The sequence below is a fragment of the Athalia rosae genome, chromosome 1 (genome assembly GCF_917208135.1).
Source record: "Athalia rosae chromosome 1, iyAthRosa1.1, whole genome shotgun sequence".
NCBI classification, from domain to species: Eukaryota; Metazoa; Arthropoda; class Insecta; order Hymenoptera; family Athaliidae; genus Athalia; species Athalia rosae.
In genome coordinates, this window is record NC_064026.1 from 10560236 (window position 1) to 10577098 (window position 16863).

At 38.3% G+C, this 16863-nt stretch overlaps 2 protein-coding genes and 1 long non-coding RNA gene across 4 annotated transcripts; 2 read left to right on the forward strand and 1 right to left on the reverse strand.

The window, feature by feature from the left end:
- Window positions 1–1412: 1412 nt before the first annotated feature.
- Window positions 1413–6116, reverse strand: LOC105683647 (7SK snRNA methylphosphate capping enzyme bin3-like). Its single transcript, XM_012396399.3, has 5 exons — window positions 5937–6116; window positions 4464–5393; window positions 3995–4382; window positions 3678–3896; window positions 1413–3586 (listed from the first exon to the last, which is right to left on the reverse strand). Exons 2-5 carry the CDS (start codon window positions 5381–5383, stop codon window positions 3089–3091), a joined length of 2025 nt encoding a protein of 674 aa, XP_012251822.2. The 5' UTR covers window positions 5384–5393; window positions 5937–6116; the 3' UTR covers window positions 1413–3088.
- A 114-nt stretch (window positions 6117–6230) lies between these two features.
- LOC110116859 lies at window positions 6231–8358 on the forward strand. Of its 2 annotated transcripts, XM_048649122.1 has the most exons (3): window positions 6231–6364; window positions 6441–6800; window positions 6960–8358. In XM_048649122.1, exons 2-3 carry the CDS (start codon window positions 6621–6623, stop codon window positions 7698–7700), a joined length of 921 nt encoding a protein of 306 aa, XP_048505079.1. In that variant the 5' UTR covers window positions 6231–6364; window positions 6441–6620; the 3' UTR covers window positions 7701–8358. The 2 variants fall into 2 exon arrangements, with proteins under 2 accessions (XP_048505079.1, XP_048505080.1); XM_048649123.1 differs by having other exon boundaries at window positions 6251–6800; window positions 6975–8358.
- A 225-nt stretch (window positions 8359–8583) lies between these two features.
- On the forward strand, window positions 8584–13184 carry LOC125499758. Its single transcript, XR_007276741.1, has 3 exons — window positions 8584–8722; window positions 9632–9711; window positions 12545–13184. It is a non-coding gene; the product is annotated as an uncharacterized LOC125499758 (long non-coding RNA).
- The last annotated feature ends 3679 nt before the right edge of the window (window positions 13185–16863 follow it).

Below are 16863 nucleotides of genomic sequence, written 5' to 3' on the forward strand. Positions count from 1 at the left end.
TATAATACTTTCCATTTTCTACTTTTCATACTTGGATCGATTTTCAATTGAAAACGTTATTTTTTACCTCCTATTAAGAATAAATAACAGCTACGAAATATTATTTAATTAACGCGATGTTTAAAATTACAAAAATTTACATAATCTAATCCTAAATAATATACAATATGAAGTTTGGATCTTTTACTTCTTGTTTCAATTTTTTCAGTTTGATTCCAATCCAGCGTTTTCTAAGTGTTATAATTTCTATTCATACTGATGTGTCATTCCTTCATTATTAAATTGTCTCATTATACGATAATTTAGCCAAGAAGTATTCTCTTAGCATATTATTTTTTGCTGTTTAACCGTGAGTAAGCTTGCGTAGAGTACTTAAACGCAATATGTAGACGAAAAGTGTTTTTTTTGTGTAAATGTCGTGATGCAAATTCATATCACCCCGAAAACAAATCGATAATGCAAATGAATTTTTTGTTGTTTTTGTTGTACGCTAATTTATTAATCAAGAATATTATTAGTTCATTTCATGAATTTTGTGTAAAGCCAAAAGTCAGTCTTCGAATGAGTAGCTACTTATATTTTACCATAATTAGCGCGCCGTGCTTTTACATATTAATCATATTACATATGTATAACTTTATTATATAATGCTAATTCATTGCTTAGGCACGGGCAATATGATCTTGCGTTTATTTTATTTTTTTTTCCTTACGTTATTCATTTTATTTTTAATGCTTGTTCGAATTTTTGTAATACAGGCACTGCCAGTATCACCCTACGAAACACAATAGGTAAAATATGTATATGTATGTACAAATACATACTATAATTATGTGAAGTAACCTGATATAGGTTCTACAATATCATGCCCGAGGAAAGGAAGTGTGCATGGCACAGATTAAGGATTTGAGATAACCATACTTCATTAAATGTGAGATAATTTTTCTCTCCGCAAATATAAATTCTCTGCCCAATGGAATGTATGCTTGGCAAAATCCATTGCTACTATTATCATTATTAATATACAGGAAACTTTGTAGCCAATCTACATAGCATTTTTTAAATATAATCTTCGTTAAGATAAGATTTTATCCTAATTCTTATCACAAGTCAGAATTATATTATTGCTGTGGGATACATCCGAAACCCGTTAGTGATGGACTTTTATACCTAAGTTACAATTTTTTTTTCATTTCAATAATTTTTCAGGTAAACAGGAAGAAAAAATTCGTCAGAACTCATTCGGTTACCTGAACGCGGGCTTTTATATCATACGTGCAAAAAATCGTGTTTCAATCTCGGATACATCAAAACGGTTGCGAAGTGTTCGAAGTTACTGAGCATTTATTTAGCATCTGAAAAAAAAATACTTGAAGTAGAAAGAGGAAGTGAAAAATTGAGGAGAATCCATATTCGAAACTTCTATAAACATTTATTAGCATACATGGATTAAGAATGCGCGTTTTGATAGACGGTCTAGAATCCTGAAATTGAGTAGACAATAAAGGAAAAACAAACGCCTTACATCGTATTAGATGTAGATGTGCAAAAATTTCTCAAATGAAATACAATACAGCGGTACCATCGGTTCCATCATAAGGGTTGAATGAGGAATAAAATGGAGTGATTGGGAGACAGTGAAGATTATTTTTCAACGCTCATACAGGAAAGATGGTCACTAAGAATAAGCGGAAATGACCACATTCATCCTAGATTTCCCACGCAATGGAAGATGAAAGATATACTGTTTAATCTACTAAACTTGATTCACCCCTTTCGTCGATAACATAAATCGAAAACAATGAAAACTTGCAAATATATTATACAAAGAAACATTCTGCATGATTTTCCAATCGAAATTTGAACAATTGAATCAGTTTTGGGTAAAATTTTCTGATTAAAGTCTATTACTGTTTGGATTGCATGTAAACCGAAATTAATTTGAAATTTATCAAGTGCTCAGTAAATGGATAATCAGGTACAGCGCAAATACATAGACCAGGCTTAGCACCATTTACCAATAAAAATTAATTTCCTGTAATTTACGTTCAGCAAAAGAGAAAAATTCGCGCACCTATTTTCTATTCATTTGCCCACCTGGCTGTGCCGATTTTCTTTCATTACTTGCCCTTTCATTAAATTTTTCCTTTCATCGAGACACAATTTTATTCTATAACTATTTATACTGCGCTGCTGAACCTCACAGAGCTATTCTTCGCCTCTTCGTGTGCACGATTGTCTAGTCAATTGAATATTGATCGGCACTTTCTTTTTACAATATTTACTCTTGCTCCTACTGCACTAGTCTTTTTCACTGTATCAAACACCCCCCTGCGACTTTTTTAAAGAAGTATACCAACCTTGAACGATGAAATAGGTATCAGGTACTCTTTGGGGACTGCTGTGTCTGATCTGAAGATTTAAACTACGCTCAACCTTTCTCGAGTCAGACACAGTCAAGGTCGCTCGCAGGTACGGTCAGGTCAGGAATTGAGAACATAGCCTAAAGAAGTATGACAATGCTCACTATCCACACCCTGGTCAAAATTAATGCACAATAAATTTCGTTAAAAATCTTCAAAATTGCTGTGTTGGTGATAATTGAAATTAAACACGCTCTAATTTCACATTGTAAGTCCAATTTTTCAAGTTTTTCAATAAAATATCAGCAGCTGTTTAGTAATCTTTACCAGGGTACTAAACACAAAAGTATTTGACATGGATGTACCGCCTCATTTCATCATACGTTTCTTTACTATCACTACTTGGTGCTATTTACACAGCTGCTCCGGTCGCGATCGTAGCTGGATCTTTGCTCTTCTCATAAACGATGCCTCTCGGCCTACCGGAACACGAGCTGCAACTCTCGATTTCACATAACTCTACATTCACGAATAGTATGAGCACGACTTCTTTCGAATATTGGGGTTGCATGCTGTCAGATGACATAGATATATTAATTATCACAAGTAGATAGAGTATTGATTTGTTCGATGAATTTTTCGCTTTTCGCGGCGCCTGCAGCCTCCCTTCGTCGATGTCCAAATTTGTTCTCTCATCATTATCGAGTTTGCAGTTCGAATTTTCATCATCTGCGTTTTTGCTGTTTCTCGTTAGCTGCATTAGTTTTCTCGGCGCCAGCCTCATTCTCGATATCCATGTCCACATAGCACATAGTTTTTGGTTCTATAGGCTGGCCATCGGTAGCGTAACACGGTGTATCGTAGCATGGAGTGGCGCTAGGAGCATAAACATTTTCCAGCTGCTCATATTGACTTAGAGACTCGGTGCTGATTTGGCTCATTTCTGACATGTTGCCTTTTTTTTTAGTTTCTTTTGGAAATAAGTCGTGCTCAAAATCTCTGTGTTCGCTCTGAGTTGACGTACTTGGAGTAGGATCACCTTGATTCTCAGGACTCAAGCCCGCTTTGGTGAAAAGTTGAATCGGTCTTTGAAAGCCCTTTGAAGGATGAGGGGGGATAGAAACAACTTCACATTTACTGAATCCAACTTCAGGGGAAAGTAAGTATTGGGTAAACTTGGATGGATAAAACTCAATACTGTGGAAATTCTTGAATATCCGCTCCTGAAATCACAAAAAACATGTTCCGTTTAATTCCTAGTTTCACAGTATCACTAAGAGTATAAAAAAGATTAATCAAATGAGTAACACTCACTGTGAGATTTTTTTTTCTTGCATAGCTGCCCCAGCTTTGTGGCTCTAGTACAAGAACACCTCCTGGTCTCAACTGTGCATGCATGCGTTTGAAAGCTCTCTTGAGTCCTGAGTCTCCAAAGTTTAAGTGTAACCACTTTGTTATTGATAAGCATAATATGGCGTCAAACTGAGGCTGTTCTGCAGACAGTAGAGCATCATCCTCCAGAATATAGTTGCCCTAAAATGTAGGAAAACCATTATAGATATTTGATATAAAATATCTTTGATTTTATAAAATTTGAGACGAGACCAAATCAAATGAATCGATCAATTTACCTGGACAAAAGTAACGTTATAGGGAAATCCTCTTTGATTTTTTTTTGTAAATCCAGGTATATCAATGAGCCCGTAACTAATTGGCATTGATAACGGATAAAAGCTAGCGTCTCCATCTTTGCCTTTTTCTCCATCTTCATAAGTTGCAGGAGATCTTACACAGTTGACGTAATGCTTGACATTCTTTCTAGCAATATTAATCAGTTTTCGATCAATGTCTATGCCAGTCACACTGCGGGCAGAAAGATCGCGAGCAACTGACAACGTAATGTGGCCAATGTTGCACCCAATGTCTAGCACATCTTTGTCATAAAATAACTCTTTTCGTTGCGCAAAAATGGTTAGTCTGCCATCTACCTCGTTGTGCGCATTTCGATATCCGTAATACCTGGAAATGGGAGTATTTTATTAAAGCACTGAATGTTTTCGCTTTCATTATGAACTTAACGTAACACCAATGTAGACTTACATGTTGTAGTTACCATACTGGTACTCGGCATCCTTGGGCTTGAAATTTGGAAATTTTTGCGCTTTCTTCTTTTTGTCTTGACTAGCACGATGTTGTGGTCTGGGTTTCCATGCTCCAGGCTGTGGTATAACAGGACTAACAATTTTGTCCTTGACATCCATTTTTCGCAGTCGTTTATCTTTCAAATCTTCCAGTCCTTTAAGTCGAAGTTTGTTTTTGTCCTTTTGAGGACTGGTAGTTTCAACTTTGACTTCTGCCGGAGGAAGGGTCCTCGGTGGTGAATTTAGTGGTGCAGGTGTAAGTTCAATCTCTTCGACCTTCTCTTTGGCGCTCTCAGGCAGAGCTTCAGATTTTGGCACTAATTCCTTGTCTTCAATTTGCACTTCTGGCACTTCGACTGCGTCATCTTTCCCAGAACCAGATGAAGCGCGTTTACGCTTTCTATTACGTCTCTTGGATCCTCTTTTTGTTGGTGAAATCAATTGTTTTTCGTACTCGTCGTCATTACAATTGCTGAGATTGAGTGGATCGCAAATGTTTGGTGGAATAATAACTTCAATGGCGCCTTTTCTGTGTTTTGGAGTTGGTAGAGGGCTTGATTTTGGTGTAACTGCATTCATGGCTCTGTTTATTTCCTCGTCTTGCATGCTGTTTAAATTTAAAGGATCACAAATATTTCCGCCCAGCAAAAACTTTGTGGGAGGTATAATCCCCCCATCTTTCTTTCTGCGTTTATGAGGTGGGAAGAATTTGCCATTGCCGGTAAAACTCTGTGAACGTTTACGACTGAATTTGAAATGTCGACCTTCTTCATGCTTATGCTTTTTGTGAGAAATGTTGAAAGATTTTCTCGCCTTTTCATTATCCTTCTTATTAACTTGGCTAACCTTTACAGGACGATCCACTTGTGCCGACGACATATTTTCAATTCTAACACAAAGGTAAGAATAAAATAAATTATTAGAATTGTAAATAGCATGAATAGTCTATTAAAGATATGACAGTAAATTCGATAGAAATGTTAAAACAAGGTGAATTTTAAATAATTAATCAAACTATCATACATAAAATATATCACCACTTTGTGGGAGGGAAAAAAAGTTATAGTCACATAAAATTGATAGAATGCAAAGTTTTTATTTAAGAAGAAAATGCTGTTTGTGTGCTGCTGAAACTGAAGCTAAATTTCTCTTAAAATGACAAAGGATTTGCACGACAATAGCCAAAGGAGCTGATAGATAAATTAAGGAATGTAAACGAGAAGCAATCGCTGGATGACACACTAATTTGCATGAGATATTTCTTATTAAATAATAAAACGTAAGCTGATCGTATTGCGCCCAAGTTTATCATTCCCGCAAATGCGCATGCGTATTGAGTAGTTTATGTGCTTCAAGAACGGGCAGCCCATAAAATCAGACATTTCGTATCATATTTTGAAACTATTGTGGCAAATAACGGTTAAAATCTTACCTTGAAACTGCACGGGGTTGATTTGTTTATCGATTCGGATCACATTCGGTACTTATTAAGCATAAAAACACGCCTTATTCTTCACTATGGTAACACACCCGTCTGACGAGCTTCGCTGTACACCATCAACGATGGCGAATATCTCCTTCGCTGCTCTTCTCAACCTCCATTTTCCATGTGGGTAGCCTGCGAACCCGAGTCCGTATCGGCAATATTCGGATCCCACTTCGGCATCAACCAAACGAACTTTGCGTCAAGTCGACTAGCGTCAGCGAGTTATTGTTTCCGCATCTGCGGCGATTCAAATATCTGGGAGGGAAAAAGATTTGTTCGTCTCTGCTAATTGATTCAATCAAACCCCAATGGTTAGACGGATAGTGGTGACGATTAAGGTGATTTGAAATTCACGGAGCCACAGCGAAAAATAGGTATATTGCGAATTACTGTTTCAATTATTCTTCATATGTTAAATTAAGAACACCATCGTGAAACCAGGTTTTTCAGCTTCCCGTTCATTCGCGCGACTTTTGTTGAACGTATTTTGAACGGCATGATCGTTTTCAAAATCGTTTAACAGGTGCAGAGTGAAGTATTCAAACATGATCGAGTTTTCCATGTGACAAGTTATAATATCTCCATGACATTTATTAATATTGATAACTTTGTTAGTATAGTAAGTAAAAAATGGCGGAAAGAAAGAACGGAATTACAGCGGTAACATTTAAATCAATCATCAAGGATGGGTCGGTTGAAACGAAGACACGAAGTAAAGCGACTAAAATGCTTTCCAGAGAATTAGAGTTTTTCGATGTAGCAAGTAAAACCGATCAGGATGGCGAGCTGGAAAATAAAATTTTAACTAAGGTAAGACTCGAATTTCGGCATCGTAATTGTCGCTTGATTGAATTCAGAATATTTCCGTCAGCTTCAAATTTGAATTTTGAACTCCAGGATGCAGTTTCTCCGAAATCTTCTCCAGATAAAAAATCTTGAAACAGTGATATATTTTATTTTTCGGTGCAGATTCGTCCCAATCAGTTACAGGTTAATCTCAGAGGATACGGAGACCGGATTGGACCAGCAAGGGTTTTAGTATATGATGAAACTGAAGATTCGGATGAGTACGTTCGAACAACTCCTCCGAACATTCAGTTGGATAAATATGTGGCAACTCCGGGTGCGCCGATCAAATCGCGCAAAGAATTTGATAAAAAGGTATTACGACCGAAGAAACTCGTTTATAGTGATAAGGAGAATGAAGATTCAAGGAAATCGGATCAAAACTGTAACTGCTCATTTACAAAGTCAACTGGTAAAAAACAAGAAGATCGCTATGATCCTTATAATATGGATGAATTCAAAATAAAACCAAGGCTAATCGTGCCGATGACGGACGAAGAATTTAATTATGCGACACCAGATAATCGTAACATCCCAATGAGCAGTAAAATTGTGGTATCCGACAACAATAATTACAATCGAAGTCAGGGGATCAGAAAGAAACAGTCAACTAGATCAGCGAATGAAACCGGAAGAACTAGCAAGTCAACCATACCGAAAAATCATGATGACAAAGAAAATAATCATGCCATTCTGAGGATGCGAAACGAACAGGAATTAACTAGACAATCGATCTTGAACTCGTACGCGAAGAACCGTTGGACTCATAATAGAAATGATCGATTCGGTACGTCATGCTCAGATATTAGAGAAGATTCTGCTAACTCATTAAAACCAGGTGAATTCACGCATTTCCGGATTTAGTAACAACTATGATGCGTGCAGCGAGTACTCATCTATTTATAGTTAACAAACTGTGTATTAATTCTCTATAACTACTTATTGTTACGGCTAATGTATAACATGTACTACCTAATATTTCTTTAAAAACCGCACCGTATTTCATCTGATTATTCATCTGCATTTACAATTAGCTATGGTGGCAATCGTTTCCAATGACAATAAAGAATAAGAGAAAACAAGCAACAAAAAAAATCTTTCGGGGAGAATTTACTCTTGTTACGCCCCTGTACTTCTGCTTTACCGATGGTTAATTTTATTTTGTTTCAAAATAGTTCATCAGTCGTCGCGCTTTCGTCGCTTTTGCGCTAAATTCGATTCAATTTTTTTCGAATACGAACAACTGGTGAAAACAAAAAATCAGGACGTATTCTGGAAAGATCTGTATCGTCAAAAATCATAACATGTTCCGAAACGAATTTTTATTGGATTAGTGAAAAAAAAGACTTACAATTTTTTCTCTCCGATCATTTATCCTACCAGATCGTCGTTCATTCCTCTTTTTAGCGATTTCATGAGATGAAAAATCAGATTCTATTTTTTTGCGTTTTCAATAACGCATTGATCGTCACGTATTGAGCTACATACCATTTTCTTCATCCACATATTTGTTTCCGTTCCTTTAATTCAGCATAGACACCTATTAGGACATATTGAAATATACCTGGGTGTATTTATAAAGAAATTTAACTGACGAATCTCTCAGACCGTAAGACTATTCGGGTTATCTAAAAGCCTCGGGTCAAAGGTAATGCGGGGCGGCTCCGCGAGAGAAGCAAAAGATACCAGAGCGATTATAAAACGTACAGAGGAGTTCTTTGTGTTCGAACTCCCCTGCATCTCGGGCTCTCGTTTCACACGAACATTTGGAATATACAGGGAGTTACAAGTATGAATATATCGTAGCCTGTACATGCATGAGTAATGTATTCAACATTATAATTCGCGGTCAGAAGTATTTCCTGTTCCGATTACATAGTATAAAGGTATGGAACACAATATGTGAAAATATCAGTTGAATGCCGGTATCATGTGAGTTGCCATGATGGGTTTTTAATTATATTATGACTCTGGATCTTTTTCTATTTGTGGGCGAGTGAGAAATCGTCGACTTTGGTTCCTCGTTCCCGTAATTCCCGGTGACAAGTCAGCTGCTACATTTCTCGAATTCATACCACAATGAAAGTTGATCATTTCGATCCCTTTGTTTTATTCACTTTAATTACCTCTGATTAGGTAATTTAATTACTAGAGTGCACATGACGGTAGACAGCCCAAAGTACTCATTTCACTACGCCATTGACTAAAGATCCTTTAACTACGTTCATCTAGACAATTATTACCTGTTATTAGCAAGTTTTCGGAAGGTTATTTATCAAGCGATTCGTTTTTTATTGTACTGCATGTGCTACTTATTGAAAGTGTCCGACGTAGTTCATAGCTTAGATTTACTACCGATCGTATAAAAAATCAAGCAAGACTGCATACGTATAAGCGAAACGATCGGTATAACATCAATAATATCGGCCCATAACGTAAGTTAATAATACTAGAATAAATCACTCAGCAATCGTATCACCACAATAAAAGGTGTGTATACCTTAGCCATGACTAGACGTACAAATTTAAATGTATAGAGCAATTGCTGTCACGTGTCACTCAATGTCAATGTACCAGAGTGTTTAATGGAAAGAACCGCAGTTTAACACTTGTACGTACGTAGAGCAATTAACGTGCGTGCACCGCGTTCTATCCTGAAAATAATTCAAAAAGAAAAGCAAGTAAAATTGAACGCAATACAAATGGAACAATAAATGAGTTTCAGCCATTGAGGCAAGATATATAAATTCATGAATCACGCATTTCAATGACTAATCGAGCTTGCTTTGTTGCAGAATTTCTTGCGCCAGAGGCATTATCTTATACATATACCCAAATGTAACATTCGTAAGGACCCATAAGCGGTATAAGATATGTGAGTAGTCGTCGTTAAACTAATTGTAAGTCGATTCTTGGTTCGTAAGTGATGATCGACATGTAAATCACTGCGCGCGTCGAAGTTCTATGGGGTCAAAGGGTCGACTTGACGTAAGCGGATGTGTCGACCCGGCAACTGGCGTTCTCCTTAGCATTTTTTTCCTATAATCGTGAATATAAGTTGCTGCCGACGTTGTGCTTATAACTAAAGTAGGAATATTTTTCCTATCTATTGATATTATACACATATATGTGTGTAATATATCTTGTGGACTCCGAGATTTTTTCGCCTTGGTAAACGTTTGCTAAACCGTTTCTTCAATCTGTGGGGAGGCTCTACTGCTTGTTCCATCTTCTATCATTGACCCATCACAATGACCTCCGGACACGCTTCTCTTCTGACCCCGCCTCACATCCTTACCCGATAAACGATACCGACTCCATATTTAGAAAATGTTATCAACGCCGCAACTCGTTCATTGCGCGACCGACACTGTTGCTAACCGATGGAACCGTCGTATTTTTTTAATTTTTTAAAAATGTTTTATCGAATACTCTTATTCTTTTGATAAATTATTTTTTTTTTCTCTAATTTAATTGCTACAAATTCTCAGCGAAGGAGAAAATATCGCCCTCTGTAAATGGTAACGTAAAATCAATCCGGTGAGCAACTTTTAAAAAAAAATTGTAAGGTCTGATGTAAAATGCTTTACAAACGACAAAACACCAAAGGATTCAGGTTGCTTGCAGTATTTTGAAATTTTCAGATTGAGCTCTTGCCAGGAATTCAACTTCTTACAAGCAATTAGAAAAGAAAAAAAATTTTCTGAGGCTAGATTTGTCGCAAGAGCTTTTTTGTGACAAGGTATACTAAAATTTAGATCACCAAAAGAATAGCATTCGCAGTAAAACTTTCAGTCAGTGGATAAAAAATAAATATAAGAGAGTCTAAGAAGGGATGCCACGAGAGGGTTTACCGACAAACCGCTCTAGGCCAATAATTGGCGACGCACCCTGAAACGGGTCTTTCGCGGGGTCAGGGAGTGGCGGGTGGGCTGGTTAACAGCAGGGGTTCATTTAATCAAGTCTCTTGATCGACGCCGCCGACGTCGGCGACGCCGTGACGCCCCTTTTTCTCTTTCCTTCTCTTTTTTTTTTTTTTTTTAGTTTTCTCCCTTCTTTACTATTCTGACCCTTGCGCCACTTCCTATACTCGTGTCACTGTGGTCCGATCCTTCATATACACAGAAGCTCAATTCTTGAGTCACGATTTCGTTCGTAGACATACTTGTGCAGCAGTTACCTATTATAACGGATGTAGTATGCGCGTAACAGTTTAACATTCCACACATTTCACATAATTGACGAACAATGTCACCTATGGTGATAATACTATTTTTATATTGACTCTCTTTCATCGTTATCAAGAGTACCGCCGTTTTTTGATTCGGTATGTACAGGGTTGCTGGTTTCAACTGAAACTCCAAGTGGCATGGAAAATTACATCGTAGAAAATTTTGTAAAATTCAACTTGAGAATAAACTTGGGGTAAATAATTGTTTTTTCAGATAACCTTGTCATTCAAGAATCGGATATCGTGAAAAATTTCTCATAAAAAAAATACTGCACCAAATTTTATTGATCTTGGGTGAACCCTTGCTGAGATAACGGCTGCACGTCAGGTCGAACTGTCGATTCGTCGGACGACTATCGCCTCTTCTTTACTTTTTGTACGTATTTTCTGATATGTCACCTCAGGTGTAGATATAGCGATAAAATCAAATCAAGTTTGGAACAGAATCGAAAAATCCATCTTGTAGCCAGTGTGTATGGTTCACGAAATTCCGGAGTTTCGACATCGTTCGATTTTGGTATAACCGCATAACGCGAGATATTTTCACGGCATATTTAATCTTATTTCGGGTTCTCGGGGTGTAGGATTTGTCAAATCGCGTGATAGGGTTGCGTCACGTCGTCTGCTCGGCACACCCCTACGATGTACGCCTTGTCGAGCACGAAGTTCGAATTCCTTCCAACTGTACATACATACATATATACTCCAAAGCGTTATCGCTCCTCACCAAAAATGAAGGGAATAAAATAAATTACGAAAAAACAAGAGAGAATTGAATACAACAAAACGCAGAAGACGAGAAGGGAATAATATCCGTGCACGCCTACAACGATCAGGTCTATCCAACGGTGGAATATAAGTACATACGTCTATCCGTATCGCATACCCGTCGTATATTACGTACATAATGAAAGAAGTTTTCGACTTGATAACAGGTATAAACTTTTTATCTATCAATCTATACACACGATAGACAGGAACGTGAGTTGGGCTTCTGTGCTGCCTTCTGCTGAAGAATTACTGATATAATAATTAGGAGTATCTCCACGCGCTGATTTTACGTTAATAATCTTGTTATCAGGCTTAAATTGTTGTCACCTCGATTGTCACTCTTATGCAGCAGTTTAATTAAGCAAAAATATTTGCAATGAGTCAGCCGAAAAGAACAATGGCGAATTTAACGCCTCCGTATTGGTGTACACGTCACATATATGTATACGTATACGTATGCGTATGCGTCTAGTTATACCTATAAAAGCACGACGAAAGAGACGCGAACGCGTCGCGACGCTACGGAGCAGAAGTCACTGACCGCGAACCGCTACTGCCACCCACCGTTCGCGGTAACGCAGGACGATGATCGGACACCTTAATTTTATAAATAATCCGGCATTCGGCATGCTGCGATGGCACCCCTTGCGATATGTCCTAATTATTTTCATTGTCCCTGCCAAATACTTCTTTTCTTTTATTCCAGTATCTTGCGACGCGAAAATTCTTCGGTCGATCTGTTGGGCGTAAGTCGCGGAAGAGAAAAAGCTCCACGATAATAACATTCGTTCGCAGAGAAGCTTGTAGAGAAGTGTGAGGAAAAGCTTCGTTTTCTCATTTAAATTCGAGCTGGTCTATTTCCAAGTAGAAAATAGTAAAAAACAAACATAAAGAAGAAAACAGGCTGCTGGCGCAGGTCGTACGGGAGGCGAAGAGGCGCGAACGAAGACGCGTAAATCCACACACGAACGAAATTAATATACTGTTGCAGCACGGACGGAATGATGCGGACGAAGATCCGTACGGTGCGCGCATACACGCGTAGATGAAGGTATAAATTCGAAGTATATAGCGAGAGTGAAAATTATAAGAGCAATACGAAACGCTGGGAAACGCGATGACGCGGTGGTACGTTCTTGGAACCAAAGACTTTGTCTTGGCACGGGTCGCTCGAACCGGCGCCTACACTGAAAAGAAAGATATTCGAAGGGTCGTGGATGTTTCATACGGTAGATTACGCATCGACTCTCATTTTGCAACTGCCAAACCACGAAGATTATAGCGGGGAGAAATGCAGTAATGTAAAAAACACAAACTTACCAAGAATATTACAAGACTTATGAAAACAACTGCGTTTCGTTATTTGTTCAAAATTTCATTCTTTTCACTCCATTCCCTGATGTAGGTCATACCGAATTATTTTCATTACCACGTACCTATTCCTGTTTTTTTTTTCTGTTTCGTATCTTCCCTCTCCAAGTGTACAATACGATTGATTCTCCGGTTATCGACGTATCGCGCGACCATTAGTTCAATCTTTAGGGGTGGGTCGCACGGTTGGTTATATCCCTCAAGTGATTTCGATTATTCGTTTATTCCTTTTCATTTTCTAGTTTGCGTATATTCGTACAATGATAATTTACCTGTACCTACTGCACTGTAAACATGATTGTGATTTATTCTGTTGGCGAATCAATCCACGCGCCCTCCCGCTCGATAAACCATACAAATATAATCGACGTAATCGTACGGAGATCATTTGGGGGGCAGTTGATGTTGTTTTGCATTCCCGAATTCGTATTTACGCCGTCTAAATCACGGTGAAAAAATAATTGTCGTCATTTTGGCGTGCCATATCACCTTCGCACGCCACTTGTACATATGCCTCTACTAATAATTGGCAACGATGCAGAGAATCTCTTGCCGATGTGCCAAAAACGAAAATTAAAGTAACACAAAGAAAAAGCGAAGCTGACTAACTTGCCGTGGATTATCGCTTACGATGTGCGCGAATTATACTTTCGCGATTTATATTTTCCCACGAAAAAAGTTTGAGATTTTTTCTCAACAGCGCAACGTAGTTTGTTCCGAAGAAAGTTGCTCAATGTGCAGATTCAAAAAATTCAGACTCTATGATCGTCGGGAAGTTAAAATAGCGCTTTGTTTTGTTGTAAGCGTATCCAACATTCCGCGCCAGCTCAATCTGGGTCGTAATCCTCAACCCCTCGAGTCGGACCCGCATTTTTTTGAACTCAATAGAAAACCATTAAAATCATAGTTCAGTTCAGACGTAGTATGACACATAAGATGGGCGAAAAATGTGTAACTGCGGTGGAAAGAACAAGTATTTTGAACAAAATTTTTATGATATACATTTTATGGAAGTATTCGTAATTTTTTGTGGATTACGCTCTTCTGGCTGATAACCGAGGATACTTGTAACAATCACATGGTTACAATTCGGATGATGTGGTATTTCACGTGTATCTATTTTATATCTCAATCGAAGTCAGAAGCAGATTGTCAAACGTATGTATAGCGCCATAGAGATTTAATGCGGGCAGTGATTATTGTGTAACGGGTAGAGATAAACTCTAAACCCCAAGTATATAATCAAGCTTTCCTGCCGCTTGTGTTCTACTCCGAGCACACGATATACCGTCATGCTCGATAATTACGAGGCCAAATAAGCTCCGAATTCGCAATGAGTATCTATATCGTAATCACGAAACAAAACGAGATACCCCCGCATTTTACATTTAGTTTCGTCATCTGTGAACTACGACGATCATAGTTAGTTTCTACAAATTGCCGTTATCGGTGAATTATCGGAGCATGTTTCGGTCAATTTTCTATTTTACAGCGCACCTTTCGTCTATATTTCGAGCGGTATGGTAGTCATAACATGGATATATTCTCAATAACGACGATCCACAGCATGAGTCGGTTAGAGGCGCCGCGAAGTTAATTTAACCGTAACCAAACCATAATTATAAAAAGAGGGATAAATGTGTGTTACGTACGATATTACGTATTTCATTTATTTAATCTACATAAGTATAATGAAACTGTAAACGCTGATGATGCTGACACAAAATGCGATAAGTCGTTCCCGTTCGAAACACGAATTAATGATCTTCAGTTGAAAGGTCGGGCTCTAGATAAGATAAGAAGTTTGCCAGAAGATGCATCGTTACGTAAACAGATTACACACTCCGTCTGAGAAACCGTATAGATAAAGATAAAATATTTCTGAAAAATCAAATAATGATCTCGAAAATCGTTTGCTACGGTTTTCGGGACCTTCGCCCCCCGGTTGAAATTCCGACAACTACGACGCGACGACCAGATCTGTAACTGGGGAATATTCGAATTGTTGATCGATAGGAAGAAAAAAAAATAAATGGACAAAAAAATTGGAAAAATGGTAACATTTCCCTTCCAGCGCCTCTTCTTAGGCCACCGGAGGTTCTCGCGCGCACGGTTCGCGCATACGTATGTGCGTATCGATGCAGAGCCGAGTGGTAAGTGTAAAATGCGCATCACGGTCATTCGAACGTTGATGTCACGTGGTACGGCTCGCCACCCCCACCATCGGGTACCATGCAGATAGACAGAAGCATCATCAACCAGCTCGACTTCTTCGTCTTCCGTCTCGAGCGTCCCGACGCCCTTGTTTCTTCGTCCCCCAATCCCCACTGCGTTGGCAGCCGCGGTGCGGTGCGCTTCGCTTCTCCTCTTTTTCAGTGAGTATCGCCGTGTTCGTGTTGCACTTAGATCGTTCTGTTCTGTTCGCGCATTCAGTTCGCGTCGTTCGCTCACTACGTGAGGGTCGTTTCAGCGTGTTTAGTTGGTTCGTTCGTTTGGTTTTTAAATATCATTTAAAAATAATCCGCATACAAGCTTATAATATGTTCAGCTAGATTCTCGTTTTATCGATTATAAAAGATTCGTCAATGGAAATAGTTATTTCGAAGTTGTAACCGTTCGTATTTGGTCGAAAATTTTTTAATCGTCGTCATAACCGATCCTCGAGAATCTCTCCGGGGGATTTGTTCGGAGTTATTCGTGACTCGTTTATCATTGGGTATGAATTTGATATAAAATGAAAGTGTTTCACTCGCGGGGTTTTTCATTTTACTGCAGATGTATATAATTTTCTTTGTTTGTGAAATATAAAGAGACCTGGTATCGTTATAATACAAATATCTATGATGAGTTTAGCGCCCGCGCGAGTGCCGTGGATGATGAAGATGGAGATGATGATCGAGTCGACGAAGAAGATGACCTCTAAACGATCCCAAAGGGCCATCGATCCACCACTGGTGACGTCCTGCAGCCACGGTATAGAAATTCACAACTACCAACTATTCAAATATTCAAAATTTCCCGGGTAATCGATGCACTTGCACTTTTCGATAGGCGACACCGAAATCGATATGGATATCGAAAGCGTTCGATTTATAATTCGAAAAGACGCGCTCTAGAAATTTTTCACCAAGTTCGAAGCTTCTGGAAATTTGAAAAACTCGATAAATCGAGATATGATACGGATCGGCCATTATATATCGCAAAAGAAAAAGTGAAATCGAAAGCGCGGCTGTTTTAAAAAAATCTCTCCGCATCAGAAAAATGTATACCGTATAAAACGTATTCCGAGATAAAAACGTGCGATGTGTGCGTATTTCAACGCGGCGTTTCGTAATCTAATTCAACGTTAATTTACATCCGCCAAATCCATTATATCTGTAACATTCTGAACATACCGAGTTTTCTGTAGAAAAATCAGCATATTCAGTACTGCAAACCACGGAGAGAGAAAAAGAAACTGGCACATGAAAGACTATACATTACTTTAATTGATTTCGCAGGATCTGTAAAATTAATGCAACTCTATCAAAATAATTTCCAACGTCGATAATTAATTTTTTTTGTTTTTTTTTTTCGTACCGTCCACCCAAGAAGATGCATGAAGATCTAGTTTGTAAATTAATATGAATTGCATATGAATATTAGTAATTGATT

What these genes read in the sequence shown, in the direction of transcription:
- LOC105683647 (XM_012396399.3), bottom strand. Translation starts at nt 5,383, where the DNA reads ATGTCGTCGGCACAAGTGGATCGTCCTGTAAAGGTTAGCCAAGTTAAT. An exon ending in ATAACGTTACTTTTGTCCAG is followed by an intron (nt 3,897 to 3,994) that starts GTAAATTGATCG and finishes CCTACATTTTAG; the next exon opens with GGCAACTATATTCTGGAGGA. An exon ending in CAAGAAAAAAAAATCTCACA is followed by an intron (nt 3,587 to 3,677) that starts GTGAGTGTTACT and finishes TTGTGATTTCAG; the next exon opens with GAGCGGATATTCAAGAATTT.
- LOC110116859 (XM_048649122.1), top strand. Translation starts at nt 6,621, where the DNA reads ATGGCGGAAAGAAAGAACGGAATTACAGCGGTAACATTTAAATCAATC. An exon ending in AAAATAAAATTTTAACTAAG is followed by an intron (nt 6,801 to 6,959) that starts GTAAGACTCGAA and finishes TTTTCGGTGCAG; the next exon opens with ATTCGTCCCAATCAGTTACA.